The 21,808-nt window shown below is 43.6% G+C and overlaps 1 protein-coding gene across 8 annotated transcripts in view; it reads left to right on the top strand.

Annotated features, from left to right (window-relative positions):
• TRAF3IP1 (TRAF3 interacting protein 1) overlaps nucleotides 1–2,942 on the top strand; it is a 406,766-nt gene extending 403,824 nt beyond the window's left edge. For all 8 annotated transcript variants that reach the window (XM_069225520.1, XM_069225521.1, XM_069225524.1 and 5 more), the window contains 2 exons: nucleotides 1,198–1,415; nucleotides 2,726–2,942. In XM_069225520.1, coding sequence (XP_069081621.1) covers nucleotides 1,198–1,415; nucleotides 2,726–2,891 — 384 coding nt within the window. In that variant the 3' untranslated portion in view covers nucleotides 2,892–2,942. The remainder of the gene's footprint in view (nucleotides 1–1,197; nucleotides 1,416–2,725) is intronic.
• The last annotated feature ends 18,866 nt before the right edge of the window (nucleotides 2,943–21,808 follow it).

Below are 21,808 nucleotides of genomic sequence, written 5' to 3'. Positions count from 1 at the left end.
ATTCCTGGTTTCTCCATTCAAAACTACTACCTGCTTCAGGCAGCTTAGAACCATTGTTGACGCTAAATGCACACACTCATGTTTAGAGATCCAGGACTTACATGGTTAGTTAATTTTAGATAGGATCCCAATGAGATCAGAGGACTAGTAAAAATCTTCCAAGGCCAGGCACAAGACTCTTTTCGTACAATTGCTGGAGAAAGTTTTGCTGTAATTCAGTCAAAAATAATACAGGATGCTTGCAAATTCTAACAGTGTCTGACCCTTAATGGCGGAGCAACTAGGGATGATTAAGCTGTGTGCTATATTGAATTGAAGGTTCTTTCAGCAGAAATCCATCTCTCCCAGTAGCCAAAACATGGCTCCAATATCAAAGCTATACTAGTGAGGCCATGGAGAACAGAAACGTTTGCGCCTAGATTTAAAGCTATGCTTATGACCATAAATCAGTCTGCACTGGGGAAATGGGGAGCAGCTTATAGATTTTGAGGATGTTTAACATCTAATTTCACTGGTTATCTAGGAAACCAGCGACTGACTGGCTTCAGACATTTAAATAGTCGTAGAGGGTGGGCTATTCCTAACTCCAGTGACAGGTAGAGGAATGGTCTGCAAGAAACTCTGCCTTGGAGATGTGCTGGAGAAAGCACTTCACTGATGGTGCATCCTGATGCTAGTTTTACATGCTGTCAGAGATGTTTAGTTTTCCAGTTACAAAACTCGTTCCCATGTTGATCACCAGTTCATTGTCATAGATTTCGCATGAGAGCCAGGATGAGATACTGGTTTCTTTCTAACAAATAGCAGAGGTCCGATATAAGGAGCTAAGATGAGGTGCAGGAGTAGAGATGAGATGTCTGAGTCTCCCAGTGCCAACCCAAATGCAGTGAACGTTTGTAGTGCTTTTAATGAAGGAGACACTTTCATTGTAGGGACTGCTCTTATCACCCGCTCATTTTCTTCAGAAAAACAAGCGCCAAAGATTTTTGCTAAATAGCCAACCTGGGTTAGACTAGAACTGATACCCCTAGACGTGGTAACCATTTGACCCTGTGTCAACTGAAAAGCCACACAGTCACCTGCAAAGGGGTAAGTAATCTATCCCTTTGACCTCATGTCCATATCTAGTAATCGAACCACCCCTCTTCCTCCCAGCATTCATGATCATCTCGTTTTCTTTTCTTTTGCCATGAGAAGCTGCACCTCTCAGAAACTGGAAGGAAGAAAGAGAAAGATCTGGTGGCAAAGGAAATTGAGAAATTGCGCACCTCCATCCAGACTGTGTGCCGCAGTGCACTCCCACTCGGAAAAATCATGGATTACATCCAGGAGGATATGGACGCCATGCAAAACGAGCTACAGATGTGGCGTAATGAGAACAAGTTGCATGGAGAAGCTCTGCTTAGGGAACAGAGGTAAGGCAGGCTAGAAACCTGGTGGGGGCATGTAGGTTAACGGTTAAGAGCAGTATGATGAACAGCAGAAACAAGAGCCATGTTAATATGGGAACAGAAGCAAGTTATGGGCAGTGGTGAGGGGATGAAAGGCTGCAAAGTGTTAAAGAGATCAAAGGCTGGGAAAGGTGACATCAAGGGATGGGCAGATGTTAGGATATAGAATGTCGAGAGGGGCAGAAGTAAGGGTGTCAGGAGCTGGAGAACGGCACAGGCAAGGAGAGGACCAGAGGTAAGGAGATCAGGAGCTAGAGGGGGGCAGGGAAGCATACTGGAGATTTCAAACATGAGAACTGCAGAGATAAGGAGCTAATAAGGGACCTAAATAAAGAGAAGGGTAATAGCATAGAAAGATACAATAGAACAGAGGGAAGACTTAGAACTAGAGTAGAGTAGAATAGAATTAGAGCATTAGGAGTATAGAGAAAGAGGCAATGAAACACGTCCCTTGAGATTTGCAGAGCTCCAGAAGTCCGAAGCTCGAGAAAAGCTGCAGTAATATCTGAAATAAGGAAAGGGCATAGGAGGTGGACTGGAGACTAGAAAGCGGTTGAGGTAAGACTATCGTTGGATATAACTGCCTCATGTGGAAGCTCTTGGAAGATGTGTGGCTGCTGGGGAGGTTAGTGGAGGAGCTGAGCCTTATGTGGAGATACTTGGAGGAGGTGTGGCTAATGTTGAGGTTAGTGAAGGAGCAGTGGCTCCTGTGGACGTTTTTAGAGGAGACTTGACAGATGCTTTGCAGGTTAGTGTAGGAGCTGTGCCTCATGTGGACGGTCTTGGAAGGTGTGTGGCTGCTCTGGAGGTTAGTGGAGGAGCTAGGCCTTTGTGGAGATACTTGGAGGAGTTGTGGCTAATGTTGAGGTTAGTGGAGGAGCATATGCAGCTGTGGAGGTTTTAGAGGAGACTTGACGGATGTATACATAGCTAAAGTAGCTGTGACGAGAGCCTGAGATAGATAGAGCATAGTTAGAAATGGTGGGGAGAGGAGGTTTTAAGTGTGAAGTTAAATGCACAATGGGAAAACTATGCATGAGACTGGACAACAAAAGACATGAAGGCAACAGTGGTAAGCCAGAAATTCAGCAACCCTTAAGGACGTAGAATGTAGTTGCTGCCCACAAGATTTCAGCATCTTTTTTGATGGAGCTATAGGTAATATGCTATGCAGTGATATGTCTTCAAGATGCCAGTAAGCATGTAGTCGGTTTTGAGTTGGTCAGTTGTGTTTGTCTTTGTCACTTGATGAATTGATGACTTTTCATCTGCAGCATCACAGACAGCGCTGTGGAGCCCTTGCGAATAGAACTGACTGATCTAGAGCAGTTGATCAAAGAGCAGCAGGACAAGATCTGTGCGGTCAAAGCCAACATCCTGAAGAACGAGGAGAAAATTCAGAAAATGGTGTTCAGCATTAGTGCCTCCTCCAGAACGTGAGGCAGAGGGAGACTTGGGACAGTCTGTTCATTAAATATTTCCAACTCTGCACATCATGGAATATCTGGATATTTTGTAAATCTATTTATGAAGCTGGACATCATGCTAAAGATCGCATGATTTTCTGAACCAGGTTCCAATGTTTGCTTTGTCTTGCAAATGGTAAAAGGCAGAGGTGGGGGCACTTGGCGACATTAAAAAAAAAGGGACAACCTTGTTATATAATCCTCTTCAAAACGCACTGGTATGGAAGCCACCAAAAAATAGAGGAAACATTCTCCTGCCTGGGAATATTTTCATTTTAATTAAGTTAAAATATTCCTTGCTGGCTGGAGGACCTCAGAACACATTTTAATGAGACAAGAGACTCTCAGAATTGTATGTTTCAACCATATCATCTCTATTCAAACTTTCCACATGTTCTTTGATAATTTAGAGAAAGGAATGGTGCCTTATTTGCCTCGCCAAGTATTTTGAGCCATTCTTTCGGTCTGATCGCTGGCAAAACCCCTTTTTCCCCTCAGGCTTTTTTATTCAAACTATTTATATTTCTGTCCTTCTGATGCAAACCTTTCCCCAAGTAACTGAATCTTCTCAAATAAAAGTTGTATAGGATGCATTCATTTGTTAATAACATTGAATACTGAATGAGTCTTAGTTCCGCATGAATAGTGTTGGACCTAGAGACAGTCATGTTTTCAGGCAGTGGTCAAGGAAAAAACATTTCTAATGCAGTCCAGTAACAAAAATGCCGTGTGTGAGACAACGAGGAAGCAGAGGGTACCAGATTTCATTGGGCTATGCCTTGCTATCAGTGGGTCTCAGCCCATCGATAACAAAGCAGTTCTGATAAAGTGGTACTAAAAAAAACTGGATCTTTCAGTGGGGTACTGTCAGAAGATAAGCGCAAAAACATTCTCCAGTTTGTCATGGGCGTTTGGGAAACACATTTTCGTGGCTCTGCAGAAAGTGTTACAGCTTCACATTCCGATATCTGGAGTCATTTACGGAAAATCCCATTTGGTAAGCAAGTTTGGAGAAAGAACAACTTTACTTGTTTCGTCAGTTCAAATATTCTACCAACTATTAAGGAAAATCTTGTCTTAAGATGTAGGTAAAGGCACATTATTACAACCTGCCATTATTTAACTTGGCAGTCTGAGTTCTGAAATTCTATTAGGTACACATTTGAACACTCCTGATTTTCTAGAAATTCTGTGATAATTTCCATCCCCATTTCATGCACAGCGGGGTTTAGTTGTTTTAATTTTTGCATTTGGCTAAATCTTAGTGTATTTTTTCTGGTGCATAGTTTTGATAGTCACAATTGTTACAGTATATTTCTTTCGTGAAAGGTGCATCCGTGAGCTAAATGCAGTTTTCCAGATGTGTCTTGGTTTCCTACCATGGTGATGCCAGATGTTTTATTTATATCAATCTGTTGATCTTCCAGAGCTTCCTTTCCAGTCCATTTTCTCCCTCTGCAGAACTAAGCCCTCATTACAAGTGGCAGTCCAACCTCCACATTACAACTGTGGTGAAAGCACCACGGTCAAACCGCCGGCATCGGCATATTTTGAACGACCTGGCAGTGTCGGCGGTCTTAATCTGCCAGAGCAGCGCTGCCCTGGGGATTACGACTCCCCTCTCCGCTGTCTTTTGCATGGTGATTCCACCGCATGCAAAGGCTGGCGGAGACGCAGTGCAGGGGCCCCCCATGGACAGCCCCGTTGTGCTTTTCACTGCCCAAATTATGGGCAGTGAAAAGCGCGATGAGTGCTGTTGCACCCGACACACCGCAACATTGCCGCCAGCTCGATTACGAGTCGGCGTCAATGTTGTAGTGAGTTTCCAGCTGGGTGACAGGAAACTCGTAATACGGCCGGCGGGCAGAGAACCGGAGTGGCGGTTTTCCATCAGAAAGAGTTTGGCGGGTGGCCTCTGCCGCCCGCCAAACTCAAAATTAGGCCTTTAGTCTAAGACTTGGAACTGAGAGTTTTGTACTTCTTTTTGGATAGAGTCAGAATCTCAAACTACTGCTTTATAGCTGACAAAGTAGAGCTCATTTGTCAATCAATGTCTAAATGGACACTTCCCTGGTGATGTTTGTGCTGTTTGTCCCAATTCTGTTACTAAAAGAGGGGTGTATGTTTTTATCAGATTAGTCAAGAGCCCATTCTGCAAACTGGAACTTTCCATCAGCAGTTTCCGTGGAAGAGGTTTGCAGACTTCTGAAATCTTTTTTAAAAAAAATGTGTTCTGTGGCCCATGTCAGTAGACAGGAAAATTCTAATATTAAATATGAGGAGAACTACTGTTACTAGTGAGTAAAGTTTTATTACGTCAGAAGAAGGGTCAGTATGTGATGGGTGAAAATTACTTTGTGTGCGGGGTATTTCTATTATTGAGCTACTATCAGTTGGCGAGTGGAGGAAGATGGTGACTGACTTAATATGACTGGACGGACAGTGCCAGCCTGTAGTTATGTGAATGTTCTGGACTCAGCAGGGCATGTCTGTCATTGGTGTCACATGGCTGAGTCGAAAGCCTAAGTCTTACTTCACATACAATCCTAACACAGAATTCTCAGATATGTTTGATAATTTAAGAACAGGAAATATTTACTAAATTCTGGCAGCTTCTTTATTAAAAGCCAGTGTGACTATGTCTAATTTATGCTGAGCAAGGAGGTCAATGTGTGTGGATCCTGCTTACAAAGAGTGTAGGTCTGGATTCTTTTGCTGTTAGGCAGTATGCATATGTGTTTGATGCAGACTCTATCACTTGATTTTTGAGATTAGATATTTGATCTAAGGTGCATGGGTCAGTTCTTGCGCTTCTGAATGAAACATATCACACATGGGGTGTATGTCCCACTGTGTTTGCTTTGGAGTAAAACTGCTCACTGCAAGAATGGGTGGATGCAATGTTGCTCTCCAAGTACAGGAGAAACTATGTGTTTTAAGACAGATGCAGATGTCCTCTAATGTGCTTGTAGATGTGCTTGGAGCGCTCACTCATGCAATACACATGTGAATGTGCTGTGCATTAAGATCACTCACTCACTCCTAGAATATGTTAAGTCTGTTTGTATAGTGCACTAATCACCCTTGAGGGCATCCATGTGCTTGAGCTAGTGCGTAGATGAGTCTCCTCCCAGAATAATTAGAAGAGCCAGGGCTTCAGCTTCTTGTGGAACTGGGAAATGAACTCAACTCTGATGTGTTGTTGGAGGCAGCTCCATGTTTTTAGTGCGATGTATGAGAACTAACGACCTGTTCTGCTCTTGTGAAGGTGGGAGATGATTGAGAGTGAGAATGAGCATAGGTCTGTGCAGGTGCGAGTCTTTAATTTGTTCCCATGCCTATGCTGAGGGGAGCCTCATAGGAACAGAAGTAGGCGCTCGTTCTTTTTCTTTGTGGTGAGACCGCCCACTCAGAATGCAGGCATAAATTCCAATCCTCTGTGGTGATACACCTGAAACACTGAATAGACATATCAGTTCTTGTGCAAGTCAATAAGACCTTTCACGGGTGTGCATGCACAGCCACATAGAATGCAGGTGTTCGTCCTCTTGATCGGAAGCAAATTTTAACACACACGTGATGCAATGGTCAGTGGTCGATGTTTCCTAGAGGTGAGACTTTTTGTGCAGTCAGGTGTTGCTACTTACTACCTTCTTCTCTAAACCACCTTGAACATCAGAGTATATACAGTACTAATCACAATGGTTATGACAATTGGGACAATCCAGCAGTGTTTGATGAATCCAGCAACCGTTTTAAAAATAAGTTAAAAAATAAACAGGAATAAGGTACTGCTGCGTTTTAAAGCCACGAGGCCTTCCGTACCCACAATGGCAATTTACCAGCCCAGGTCTTAAGTTGTGTTTTGTGCTCATTTAAAGAGCATCCTAGCCTTTTCTTAAACCAGTTCCTTTCCACACTGCAAGCTTTTTCTGAAATATCGCTTATTTTTGTTCATTGCTTTTTTAAAGAACCCACGTTTTATCAAAAACTATTCCCTCCTTTTTAAAAAATGATGATAATGTAGTGGACAGATGAAGCGAGACAATAAACAAGCAATCAGTGCTAATTCTGCCTTTTTCCTAGTGTCACACCTAAGGTTACGGAGTGGATGAAAGTTCAAAGCCGTGAGATGGTGAGCGCTAGCTCTCAAGTACTGCGCACTTACATGCGTGTTGAGGGTTAAGATTTCTTCACTGGTACGATCAGCATCATTCAGACTCACTGTCTTTGCCATTCTTGAAATTGTTAGACATGGACTCGCCTTTGGACGAAGAGGATTATTAAAAGTTCACTGTGCAAAGTTATGTTGTAGCTTTGTCTATTTTCAAGGCCAAATTGAAGTTCTCTTTTTTTTCTGCAATATCCGTGGAAAGTCTGATTTTTGAGCGGCATATTGAACAAATATCCACCAGTTCCAAATATGTATATTCAGTGGGATTTAATGTGATGTAAAGTATAGACATGTTCACTGTCTAATAAGTGATAAATAGCTGCTTTGGTTTTTACTATTTTCTCCAGCAGGAGATTAAAGCCATAATTTTTTTGATAGATTTTCATGTAAACCAGTGTGTTACTGTTGGTTTCGTTTCAGTCACCTCATCAGTTCTAGGAGTAAGAATGCCCTTAGCCATTATGTTACAGGTTAAGAGTACGGCATGGACAGGCAGCTGTCTATTGCTTAGTATGGACTTCAAAAGAAGTTGAGCTTACAAAATAGATATCTTCTTACATAACCCTTACTTATCCGAAGGAGTATTATGAGGTAGCTAACTAAACTCCTTAGGCATTATTGTACATTGTAATGCGGGTACGCTGCCACAAGACCTCATTTACTGGGTTTAGGAGGAGGGTGTCTTACACGATATCTACAGTGACTCTTGTAAATCCTTTGGGTGAAACGCAGCTCCTCATCTCATCTTTGTCTCAGGGAAGGAGAAGATTTCTCCACCAGCTATGAATACCTCTTTTTCCTTTAGTTGAGGTCTGAATGGCATACAAGGCTCTCTGACCCGCACACAAATATTGTAGACGAGCACCATAGGCAAATACCTCCTGGACAGGTCTGCTCTCCACTCTTGCCGAGTTGGGCCAGCCAAACAGACATGCGCACTTTGCATTTCTCCACCCAGCTGTATTGCACAGCCAGGAGGAGAAAGTGTCCAGGGTCCTACTCCCTGTATGAGTGCTGAACGATGCTGCCGTCATACAGGTGACAGCAGCGTCTTGATTGGCTGAGGGGAGTCTGGGAGCCTGTGTGCTTCCCGGAAGAGGATGGGGACAGAGGAGATTAACTCATGTCCCAACAAGGCAAGTGTTTTATTTATTTTTATATCCCCACCCCCCAACACATGTTCAGTGGCAGCCACCACTGCATAAGGCAATAGTCCCAAATGAAATCCTTTTCAGCTGTTGGTCTCTCTTCCATGTTGAAATGATTACTTCACTATTTGATAATGGACACTCACTCATCAGATTAACATTCTGGAACTCATAGTTGTTTTCCTGACAGTGCAAGGTTTCACCTTTTAAGTTCGCACCTAGTATTCCATATCTACAAGTAGGCAATACAGATCTGTAATTGAGAATTGTCATTTCTCTCAATTGGTCTGCTAACTTTGAGGAAAGAGAAGATTTAGGCAGGTAGTATAACAATAACTTTGTACAATCACGAAGAATACACCGGTATTTATGCGTTGGCACAGCTTGAAGAGCAAACATTTTGCTCAGAATTTCTCTGAGTTATTGCATAATTTTCAGAAAGCAGAGCTCAGAAATGGAAAGAGGCAACTGTCTGGTTCCGAGGTATTGTCTCTGAAAACCATGCACTAATGTTCATTTGTAGGCTATTGCTCAGTAAGGAAAACAATGTTCAAAAGTTAGTTTGGCTTATTTGTCAACAGTTAAGAATTTTGAGAAAGCCCTTGCAAGATAATTTCTGCTCTTCTTAAACAAAGCCAATTTCAATGTGTTCTTTGCAAAATGTGTTTGAGCGTAGTCAGGACATTGTTTTAAAGCATGTTATTTGTAACTTTTTTAGTTCTTGACTTTCAAATTTGCCGTCCTGACATACTGATAAAATAATTCCTGAAAATGGGAGATAACTATTACCTACGTTTTGACAAAGGGATCACACTTTTATCTTAATCAGACATTCTCTTTCTCTAGGCCTCCATTAGCTAGATGTTGGAACAGTTTTGTATTTCTGCCTTGATAGAACAGAAGAAATACAAAGCAAGTTGTTACAGACCCAGAAAATTAAGTTCACTTTAGAAAGATTCCTCTTGATTTGCACATATCGTTAACAATGTTTAAGAGAATGGAAAAGAGGGAGAACATGGCGGCCTTTGCTGCGACAGGTCACTAGAGCCTGAGATTCCCGGGAAACTGGCCAGCGGAAGAAGAGCCTGTTTTATTGTGCCGCTTTACCTCGTGCGGTACCGCAAGTGATGTGAATCAGTCCGGTGTGTCTGTAGCGTGGTTCTGAGCCGCCCTGGAGCTGCAGAGGACAAATAGGGAGGAAGCGCGTATTCCCCTCCGGAGGAGCGGTGGCAGCTTCAGCACAATCATGACGGCTACGGCAGCAGCAGTGACTGAAATGTAGGGTGAGGACGTAGTAGCTGAACCAGGGAGAGTCACAGTGTTGAGGCAAGCAGTGAATGAAGCAAACAAGACTGTCCAGGCACGGCGAAGGAAGGGGTCAACAGAAAGGTAGACTTCAGGTCTGAGTCTGTTGAAAGAGCAGTTCTAATGAGGGGTAACGTGTTATGAAGAAGGATGGAAGCTGGAAAGGGGACCAGTCAAGGGGGGAGAAGTTGTGAAAAGGTATGTGAATTGCGGAGTGGAGATGGTCTCCTGTGTTTTCAGCAGCCGGAATAAGCACAGACACAACAGTCTTTGAGGAGAGGTGAAGAATTGACCAGTAGTAAATTGAGTGAAGTAGATAAAATAAATAAAAGTAGTTTCTACTGCCAAACTGAAAATTACTCCTTCACTGAGGTCTTATTTTAAGGTCCTGCCAACAGTGTTGGATATCAGTAGACCACCCAGATCAGCAGAAGATGAAGCAAATAAGAAGGCATTAACTTTGCAAGCTATGGCAAGCGGAAACAAGATTTGGAGGAGCAAAAGGGGCATGATCAAATCTAAGATTTTGGCCAATTTTAAGGGTTAGCCCTGAGGATATAAGTGGGGCTAGAGGTGAGTCTATATTCAACCAATTCAGCAGTGACACGGTAGCCCCCGCCATGTAGGGCTTACTCCTGGTTGTGTGAGCCCATACATGAGGTCCTAGAGTCTATAGATCATATTGCCCACACAGATGCTCATTCAAATACTTCCCTGGAGCCCATGATCTAATCACTTTCGGATGAGATCAAAAGGGGCTTTGTGGTCTCTGAAGTAAACCAAGGAGAGATGAGAAGCTGGTGAAGTTCTTGAAAAAAAGTTTGATCTTCTGACTATTAGAACCCACGCCCTCGAAGAGACAGTGGGAATCATGATAGAGAAACTAAGGAAGAATAAGGAGGAACAATATTCAAGAGAATATAGCTGCAAATGTGTCTCAATTTTGAAGGCTTGTTCCACAGCAGCAACTGTTTATTTTACCTGAAACCTCCCCTGGCGAAAATCAGTGAAGTGGCCATATAGACTTCTGTGCATTGTACACTGCGCTTACTTAGATAATATCTTAGAGCAGAGATGATTAAATGTTTCTGATTGTAGTCCTTCAGAGCCCTGAGCATCATTTGATACCATTATTCTTGTGCTCTGCCATATTTTGTGAGCCTTCTTTGATTGGTCATTGAGTCACCTGATGATGGTTTGACCAAGGACTGAAAGTAAAAAGTAAAATTTAATTTTGAATGTGGAACTTTGCATCTCCAGCGAAGCCATTCACAGGGTGTCATTGTGCCACATTCCTCTTATCCTTTCATGCTAATGTTTTAGTCCGCTTTGCTGTTGACAGTGCATAACTTTAATTTATATGAACTTTTTCTAACTTCCTCTACAAAGGAATAGTCTACAGATGTTAAGACTAGGGGCACCAGAGCAGGCAGATGTTTTAGTAATGGGTAGTTATTTCATTACCTTCTAAAGGATTCCTTAAGGGAAAATGTTTAAGAAAAGTAGCCAAGACCTTTTTCAGTGTGGCTTCAGCTAATATGAAGAAATTTGTCAACTGGTGACATGATGTGGTTTACTTTTTTAGAGCTTCACTGTTGCAGCTTCCCAAGGAATGTGTAACTTAAGATACCACAACACAGTCTCAGGGCAGCCAGTCTTCCTATCTATGCCTTTTGCATTCTAGCTAGTTTGTAGTGTGTGAAGAAGTGTTTAAGCCAATGGTGTGTGCTTGTGATGCAGCTCTATATTTTGTAACACTTGAGTAGTACTTTAAGAAGACTGTGTCTGTTATCCTCTAGCTAAAGTTTACTTTCAGGTTGAAAGCTGTTCAGCATCTTATTAAAAGATTCAGGCTGCTAGACTATTTTAACACAGTTGGTGATACTGACATATATTGCTTTTAAATTCACCAGCATCTTTATTTATTGCGTTAATTTTTAGTAACATAAAGTCCACATCCATAATTCTTTATCTCACATTTTCAGCCATCACTGAACATCTTAGCAAATTACAATATAAAAGTTTTGGGTTTTCAGATGTAGGTTATTTTGGCATCAAGCAGTGAAGGACAGTCTAACGTACTCAAACAGCATATTACTGCAAATGCTTTTTTCTTCATGACTTGTTTCCAATAAATAATGTTTTCAGGAAAATTATAGGTAAACGTGTTTCAGCTCTTGAACTAAAGGGGGAGTCAGCAAGAAAATATATTTCTAAAGAGATTTGTTGTCCGCAATATTGACTTTTTGCAGACTTCTTAGGCTGCCTAGTGTTTGCCTACTTAGTGTGACCCTTTTGGAGACCTTTGAGACAGCTAAACTGGAGGAGAAATAAAAGCACTCTCCTTGAAAATCTCATCATGTAATGACTGCTAGGATAATTACATTAGATTAAACAGGATTCCAGAACTAATTAAATCAATATGTAGAAGTTACAATTTTACTTTGCTTAATTAAAAGAAAAACAATTGAGAGTGTATTTGCAATATTTTAAAAACCACACATATTCGGCTACTTACTGGCAGTGCATGGAATCAGGGGCTGCCATTTTAGGTCCCAAGTGCTGCAGTACTTATAATGCCCTGCTCCAGCTACTAGTCCTCATTTTCTCTTTCTCTTAGCAGGGAGGATCCTGGGACACAATCTGGCTTATTGTTTGGACCTTTAGTCCATGTAAAGTTCTGCTTTCCCCCCCAACATATACTCATTTTCTGAAGAACATTTTATTTCATGTTGCCTGGCTTCTTTAAACATTGCAGCTCCTTAATATAGAGGCAGCAATAGTGCCTCTGTTGTTATGGGTAGTTAAAAGATTTCACTCAAAAGGCATTTTGGTTTTCTTAATAACTTTGGCACCGTTCTTCAGATTTGTAAGAAATGGTCCAAAGTAAAGTACATCCACTTTGTTTTCATCCTGGCAAGTCTTGTGCAGATCTGTCAAGCCAGGTTAAGAAAAAGCTGTTTCTCATTTTAATTCCCACAAGGTACTTTACTTCTCGACACAGAAACATATTTACACCAAGTTTGCCTTGAAAGTAGAACTTTAGCCAAAGAAAGTGCCTTTTCTTCCATTGGTGTAAATCAGTTTGTAGTTTTTAAGAAAATAGCACTTGAAAAGGGTCTATGGTTGGCAGGAAAAGATACAATTTTAGGAATATCTGGACCATTAATTCAGAAAATGTATAATACTTGAATCCTGTTGGCCGGGGAAGCCTTTTCTTCTGTCAGCTATCTTGGTTCCCCACACCCCACATTCCTTCTAACCCCAAAGAATAGACCTTAAAAATTGGAGCAGCTGGATTTATGGTCCTGAGCGAGGACTCCCAGGTTCCAGTGAATCCCAGCTGGATACCACAAGTCCAGGGCAAGTGCCACTGTTTGGTGACACAAACATCCCTCTGAGATCTCAAGACCTTTCATACCATATAGATTGCTCATATTACCAGAATTGTTTGTGGGTTATGTGGGCTTTGCAGGCAATAAATGAGTGACTCACAATGCTCTGTCCCACATTTTCAGTTTTGATTGAAGCGCTTGTGTCCTGCCGTGTAGGCATTAGACTGAAAGCAAAGCTAAATTACCCAGCTTAAGCAACTAATATTTCAGTTCATTAGGTGATAGATTGTTTTATGCTGTACACAGTGGCCTCCAAATTGCTAGAGATTGATCATCCCCACTATCTGTTGAGTTGTATTATGCAAAACTCCAGACTGACTAGGAGTGTAACTACTTGTAAACTGGACCGAAAAGGGGCACTGCATTAGCAGAACCACCTCCAAATTATCAAGAAATGGAAATACTTGTGGACATTTGAAACTCCCTAGAAAAGATGGTAATTAATGTATTGTGTAGCTGAAGGAGCTGGTTTATATTTTTTTTTTACATGTGTGGTTGGGTCTTCTTGCCAAACCTGGTCTTCACTTTACTCCTCTAGTAAAACATACTCATTTTTGCACAAAACACCATTAATTCCACAAGCCACTCACCATGACTCCCCAATGACAGTCTGTTTATTTGGCAGCTAACAGTGTATATTAATCAACATATGGGCAGCAAAATGTCTGAGTTGTATTGCTAATCTAAGGTAAACATTGGATTACGTTTTAAATTTGATTTTAAAGCAGGTATTAAGAAATTGAACCAAATATTTGTCCAGTAGGCTTTTGTGTCATGTCATCAAGCCCAGTTTTTCTATTTACCCCTTTGTGTTTCCTTGTGCTCCTATGAAAATGATGTGTAAATTCCATGAGACACAATGTGGTGCTCTGGCCAGCCCACTGTTCCCCTATTAGACTATAGACACTCTTGTTTGTGCTTTGCTTTGTTTTTGCAGACAATATTAGTAACACGAGGGGGTCTTGGCAAACTGCTTTTCTTTGTACTCTCTTATTGGAATTGTCATGGTCAGTAGATCGTCCACTGAAAGAGTCCTTGAATGATGTATAGTTGTTGTGCCATAGGTAAAGAAGATGGGTGTGTGAGAAAAGGGAGCTGCCACTGAAATGTTACTCTGTCGTAGATATTTGAGACTTTACCTTAAAAAGGCAACACCTGCCCTGAACCATCCCCATGGCGCTTTTGGGGGTAGAGGAGATGAGCTCTTTGAAGAAAACGCTGACCTGGCCCGAGGGAAGTGAGTATGTGTCATACTATGGGACCTGTCTGATGCAAGAGAGGAGACCTGCTCCAGTGAAACTTTACTGGCCATGTAAGAGAAAATCTGTGTTGGTAGAGATCTGCAGGGTATGAAAACTGGTGTCCATGTCCCAGGAAGGTAAATTATATCTCTATTCATCACTTTTAGAGTGTAAATGTTGAAGGGAGTAGTAAGACTGAGAACCAGACACAATGTGCACTTTATAATTGAACCATCCCCAGTCATGTCTGCTTGATAATTGATGTCCCAAGTAACAACTCCTCTGTGGACATCTTAGTTGTAAACAATTTTAAACACAATCATACCAACATTAAATATGAATTGATTTGTATTGAGGATTGTTTCCTTTTTTGCTGACCCAGAAAGACTTTTATAATGAGAATGTCTGAGCTGTGCATTAGTATACCTTATTTTATAACTCTCTGGGATGTTAAAATATAGAGATCTCTGATCACAGACCCCAGCCATTTTCTCATTGATATAATGTCATATGGTTGAGTTGTTTGCTCTCTGATGTCCTAGCTCTAAACCATAAGCTCCTTCGTATAATATGGATAGGAAGTGTCAGCTTTGTGCTGTCAAAGACTTGGGCCCTCATTCGGACCTTGGCGGACGGCGGAGGCCGCCCGCCAAAGTCCCGCCGTCAAAATACCGTACCGCGGTCGCAAGACCGCGGCGGGTATTTTGACTTTTCCCCTGGGCTGACGGGCGGCCGCCGAAAGGCCGCCCGCCAGCCCAGGGGAAAACGACCTTCCCACCATGAAGCCGGCTCGTAATCGAGCCGGCGGAGTGGGAAGGTGCGACGGGTGCTACTGCACCCGTCGCGTATTTCACTGTCTGCTATGCAGACAGTGAAATACTAGCGGGGCCCTCTTACGGGGGCCCCTGCAGTGCCCATGCCATTGGCATGGGCACTGCAGGGGCCCCCAGGGGCCCCGCGACACCCCCTACCGCCATCCTGTTCCTGGCGGGCGAACCGCCAGGAACAGGATGGCGGTAGGGGGTGTCAGAATCCCCCATGGCGGCGCAGCGAGCTGCGCCGCCATGGGGGATTCAAATGGGCAACGGAAAACCGGCGGGAGACTGCCGGTTTTCCATTTCTGACCGCGGCCAAAGCGCTGCGGTCAGAATGCCCAAGGGAGCACCGCCGGCCTGTCGGCGGTGCTCCCGCCCCCGTTGGCCCTGGCGGTGCAACACCGCCAGGGTCATAATGAGGGCCTTAGTGTCATCTGTGTGTTTTCACATGTATGAGGTGTCAGCTCTTTGATATCACAAACCTAAGATTTTAGTACGGTTATATGACAATCTTGAGGTGTCAAATGGTTTAAACACTTGCCTCCCAGTCCTGAAATACGTGTGTGTTTTACAATCAGAAAGAGGTATGGCTTCTGAATTTAGATTAGGCTGGTCTTCCCTGAATGGCCCTCTTGGTAGCTTAGTCAGCTTAAGTGTGTATCAGTGGCCAAAAGTACAGTAAAAAGACGAAAGGGAGTTGTTTTCAGGAATAAAGTGAAGTAACAGGGGCGGGAAGTTGGAGGTTATCTGAAGCAATAAAGGCTGTGATTTAAAACTTTGAAACACAAAGTTGTATGTCTGTCACCCATTCATGAAGTGAAAATCATGTTGTCTCAAGGTTTCTGGCTATCGCAGACTAGCTACCTGGGTATAAATTGGAGTTTTTCTGTTGGTGGTTTGTGAGGCTAGGGCTGCTTTGTGGTGAGCCCATTAAGTTACAGAGATTGGTTTAATAGCAAGTGTCCATTTCTTACAAAAGTCCAGTAGCAGAGTATCGTGTTCAGATCGTCACACTTTAGTGACAACATTGCATTTAGAATGTAGGTGCCTTAGGAAGGGCAAGAAATGACACGTGGCACACTTGGGTCAGTACTGGGTGATGGAGGGGGGTGTACCCATCTGATCTATTGTCAGTGTTGGAGATTTTTTAAGAATGTGCAATGTTGAACTATACATGAAATTTTCTTTGTGTATGGAGTTGATTAAATAATTGATCACCTTTTGATCTGCAGAGTACACGGGTTCTAAATTTCACAGCAAAGTGAAGGTTTTGAGTATTTTGTTAGTATTTTAAATTGTCTACATGTGTGAAGTTTATTTTATTGTAATTATTTTTATGAATATTATTTTTTTAAGGCTACTATGTGAAAGGCACAATAATATTGCTTCGAAAATGGTTTTCAGGTTGTAATTCTTTTCCAATAAAAAAAATCAGATTAGGAATTTGAACTGGTTCCGGTGATTTTGTCCTGTTTTTTCTTTTAGAGGGATCTCCCTATCCAGTACACCAATTTCGAATGCCCTGTTGATTTACTGACACACTGGACTTCCTGGAGTCTCTTCGGGGAAGATGCAGAATATACAACACACAAATGGTGATGGGAGGAATGCTTGTAAAGAGTCTAACCACTGGCAATCGCTTGGGAAAGCATTCCATCCTGTCGTTTTTCACAAACTGTGCCACTCTAGACAAAGGGCTACCTTGCGAATCTGTACTGACCCTGTTCATGGGAAAAATCCATCCCCACCTGCTAGACCCTAAGTGGCTAAGGATATGCCCAGACGTGGGTCCTGTGTTCACTGTGCTATTGGAACCAAGGTGCACTTAACTTAAGGGGCCCAACTAGGCCGAAACCAGTCTTGGGTTGCTCGTGTTCCGGTTCTTGTAGGTCCTGGCTTGACAGTTCGGGCTGGACTGTCCCTATTGGTGCAGCGCCACTACTGATTTGTATATGGCTAGGTGTAATCTGAGGTGGCATAGTGATAAAAGGATGATGGGTTGGAATGCTACCCCAGCGTGAGTGCCAGTGGTTAGACTGTTTGAAAGCATTTCTCCCATCACTTGTGAGTTTGAAGATTCAAATATTCCATTTTGTTTGTTGTATGAAATTAGTGTTAAAACATTCTAGTTGTGGTTTCGAGGGCAAAAAGGATTGCATGTGAGGACTGTTAGCATCAGCAATTCTGAACAGTTCCTACTCACTCACTATGGAGACCCTACAAGGCCTGCACCCTTCCCTACTTAGGATCTTTCTGAATTTATTTTGATTCTTTCTTCACTGGTTCTGCTGATTTCTTTTATGCCTATTTACTATTCTTTTAGAATGAATCTATGTTAAAGTACATGAAACTTCATTTGCCAATTTAAGTGTTATTATTATAAGTCTTGTGGTTTAAACCAAGCAAATTTTTTCTCGCTCTCCTCTGGAATCCTGCTGGTCTCACTTTATCCTTCTAGATGCAACAATATCAGAGAAACACTTAATACTCTGGATAAGCCCTTATCAATGATGTTGGGTAATAACCCACTCTGTGTTTTTGGAGGTTATTCCTCTTGCATTTTTTCCTTTCCCTGTTTAGCCCCAATTTTTCTCTTGCTCTGCTTTCAACCCCCAATATTTCTTGTGTTTTCCTAAAAGCTTTGTCATATGGCCCCTTAGTCTATCCTTCCTAAGTAAGGATATGATGGGGGGTGGCCAGGCGAAGCTTATTCCTATGTTACTACTATTCTAACCCATCTAAGAGAAATAATACTGTTCCTTGGATAACCGCCATTTTAAATATTTCGGGCAGAAACTGGCGTTACATTTAAAAACGTAATTCTTAGGTAATTAAAAAGACTAGTATAGTAACCAGTCAACCTAAATAGAATGTTCTTTGAAATAATGCGTGAGACTGTTTTTAACAAGATATTAAAACTGATGAATTGTATAGGGTAAAAATAATGGATTCGATCTAAAAATGGTTTAAATTACTGTTTTTCAAGCTCTGTTCCAATTCATTCTTCTCCCTTGCTGTCTCCCGCAGTATTCGCAGATCTTAACTATATCATGTCCCATGAACAACTCTATCACGTTAACTTTTTTTTCATCCTTTTACTGAAAAACATCCAATACTGCTCATCAGATGTAACTGAAGTGTCCATTTGGAACCCTTATGTTCTATTCAATAGGCACATTTATAAAAAATATTGCTAACTTCTCACAAATGCACTGTGAAAAGAAGCAAAAGCTTTTTCCCTGTTGTCTGCAGAACGCCTTGGTTATGGCTTGAAAAATTCAAATGTCTAAGCCATAATTAAAGGTGTTCTCTGTTATGTTGTGTTAAAAGGATTTACATTGTGCATGGCTGCCCTCAAAAAGGCCTTCCCAGCGCGTCTGATGAGTAGGCAGAAGAAAGCATCACTTACAACTGGGATAGCCATGTGTGAAGCTGATTCCTAAAGCTTGTGATTTGACAATGTCCTAAAATGGTTTTGAAGTTTATTCCAAAGAGAAGTAGCTAATATACAGAAGAACCATCCTCCCTGTTTTGCTCTCTTAAAGTGTGGAATCACAGCTAAGTTATGTTCCGCACATCTGATAAGCCTGGTCGGACGGTATGATTGAGTCTAAGGTAGCAAGCTAGGCGCTCCAGTTTTATACATAGGGCAAAGAAGCCTTGCCGCCTTTTTCTGGATAATCTGTCATCTTTTAGCATATCCAGTGGGGCCCCAAGTACAGAACATTGCAGTAGTCAAGGCACCAGATAACCAAAGCCTGAATCTTTTGTTCAGATGGAGAGAAAAAATCTAAGCTTTTCTTAACACTTCGGAAAAGGCCAAAACAGCAATATGGTAGTGTTTTAATTTGTGGCTCAAAAGACAGTGTGTTGTCCGCCCAGACTCACATTTTTTACTTCGGATTTGGTTTCAGGGGTAAATTGAACATGTAAGACCACCAGTGAGGACCCCAGACCAAAGCTTATTTGCCCAGTGTGATAATTCCTGTTTTGTTAGCATTTAGCTTCAAATAATGTGAGTGCATCCATTATGCCACTGCCATCTACAGATGTTGATTAAGGAAGGGCCCCTTACCTCTGAGGAAGATAGAGATGGGTGTAAGTATATGATACTAATGACAAACCAAAGGACTCCACAATTACCACTAATGGCGTAAAATAGATAGTAAAAATAGTGGGACTTAAGGCTAAGCTTTGGGGCTGGGGCGTGGCCAAGATGGCGACCGGAGCAGCAGCATAAACTGCGGCTCCGATCCCTGGCCCGGTAAAGCATCCTGTTGAAGGCGCCCGGGCCCCCCCCAGAGTGGGTCCGACTGCCGTTAAGGGAGCTGCCCGGGGGCGGCATCGTTGAACGCGGCCGGAGACGCGATACCGTCGCACGGCTGGCGATCGGCCGGGTTGAGTCCGTGATTGTGCTGCGGACAACGCGCTCGCGGCGAGCGCTACACGGAGTCACTCGCGACCCGCTCCCAGAACACGGGTTTGCGATCTGCTGAGGTGACACAACACCATCGTTTTTTACCCAGTGGTGAGAGGCGCTGGGGTACGCCGTCTGGCCACGAGCACTCTGGAGGGGCGGTGCCGTCCAGGCCATCTCCGACACGGCGCCATCTTATCGAGATAAGCCCTGCCGTAGCAGGCTTACCTGTTTTACACCCAGTGAATGGGGCTCCCCGTACTGTGGCTCTCTTGCTGATCTGCGACAACACACCGTTCCGCGACCGACCTGGAGGTCAGACCGCACGGGACACGCCTCCTGTTGGTGTGGCCTGGGGATCGCGCCGCATGCATGGAGGGCGCCAGCGGGAACTCTACACAGAACTGTGCGCCGTTGCGACGCGCCGGCCCGTGAGGAACATCTTGCAAGGGTGGCGCCGGCTGGAATCTATGCACTGCGGCGAAGCCCCTCGCGGGCCGAGACCTGTCGAGGTAGGCCCCCCTGCACCATAATTACCGAGGTGAGCAGCCGGTGCGGTTGACTGTGTCCTGGCTCCCTCCTCTTACCCACAGCTACATGGCGCCCCGCGCTCCGGCTACTGATTAGTCCATCGCATCAACAGGCCCACCAGGCGGCGGCCAATACTCAACACCTCTGCATCCTTTGCAAATAACAGCGCCTAATTCTGTCATAAAAGGCCCACTGGCGCGTGGATGGCGCTGCGCATCTGCGCGTCACATCAGGGCGCACACACCGAAAACTCACTCTGCGTCGTTGCTGTGTGGTGGCATCGTCCTGTGGCATCCCTGCTCCCTGCACGGAGCAGTCCGCGAAAACAGGTACACAAATTGACCGGCTCCAGTGTTGCAGGCCACGTTGGATGATTAATTGCAGCCAACTAAATGTACTGATTCAATGCGGATTGCTACACCAGCACAGGGGACCACAGCCGCAGCCCCTACTGTACGGATCCTTGTCCTGCACTGGTCCGTGCTCCACCTCTAGGAGATAGAGGTATCAGGAAGTCAGCTATCTGGGAAAGTGGAAAACACATAACGGACCTGGCCGTCTATAAGGGGAGTGCCTATTAATGACAGTTATCGTGTGGTAGGGCGCACACGCATGAATCATCCCTCTTGGGAGACTAGTTACCATGTGCTGCTGCAACTTCCGTCACAATGCACAGCGTATTGCTCCCTATCCCACCAGTCTTATAAAATCATACCAGCACTGTCATTAGTAAGTGTCACAAGTGATAGCAAAAGTACCAGGCCCTTATCTATCTAAAGCCTTGCTTGATCCTGGCCTTGCTCCTCCTCAACGCCTAGGTTGAACTGGCAGGACACTTGACTAGGTCGCACATACCGCTACGCGTTTTCTCAGCACGCTAACGCCTAAGAGCTCCTGTACTTGCCAAATGGTCAAACCAAAAACCTCACGTGCACCGCTGGGCAAGATGGAACACGCCACCTCATCCTCCTCAGAGCCCTAGGCCACCACACAAGTGGCACTTCAGAAGCTAGAATTTACCCTACAATCACACACATCACAATTTGAAAAGATACTACAAGCCATTCTAGACACTAAAATTACTCTAGAAGCTCAAATAGGTTCGGTAACAGAAGATCTTAACATACTTCGCACTGACCCACACGCACTGGCTGATAGGGTATCGGAACTTGAAAGAGATACTGTGGCCCTCCCCTGCTCGGTGAAAGATCTCCAATCGCAACTAGTTCACTTATCGACAGAGGTGGACTCTTTAAAACGCAGAGCTGAGGATGCAGAGGGTAGATCCCGTCGCAACAATATCCGTATGGTGGGATTTCCCGAGCGTGCCGAGGGCCTCAGTGCTGAACTATTTATAGAGAAATGGCTTACTGATACTATTCTGAAGGATAATATCCCGAAGTTCTTTTCTGTTGAAAGAGCACACAGGATCCCCGCCAGGCCTCCCCCTCCTGGCTTACAACCACGCCCGCTTATAGTAAGGCTCCTCAATTATCGTGACAGAGATCTTATCCTACAGCTATTCCGCAAATCTGGTCCGGTAAGCTTCGAAGATGGTGTGATTACAGCCTAACCAGATTTTACAGCAGAAGTACAGAAGAAACGCAACTCTTTCTACCATGTTAAGGCGTGTCTCCGAAAACATAACATTAAGTATGCGCTGTTGTTCCCTGCCAGACTCCGGATACAAGATGACACTCGCACACTCTTTTTTACTTCTCCAGAGGACGCCTGGACCTGGCTACATGCCAAGGGGCTAGCCGATCCGTTAGACACAAATGCTCTGGGTGCCAATAGACCCTCCTCCACGTCGGGTCGTAGACAGCGCAAAAAACAAGGCGCGAAGCCCTCGCCTGAACAAGCGC

The sequence above is a fragment of the Pleurodeles waltl genome, chromosome 3_1, assembly GCF_031143425.1.
Source record: "Pleurodeles waltl isolate 20211129_DDA chromosome 3_1, aPleWal1.hap1.20221129, whole genome shotgun sequence".
Lineage (NCBI taxonomy): Eukaryota > Metazoa > Chordata > Amphibia > Caudata > Salamandridae > Pleurodeles > Pleurodeles waltl.
This window is presented reverse-complemented; position numbering and strand designations above follow the sequence as displayed.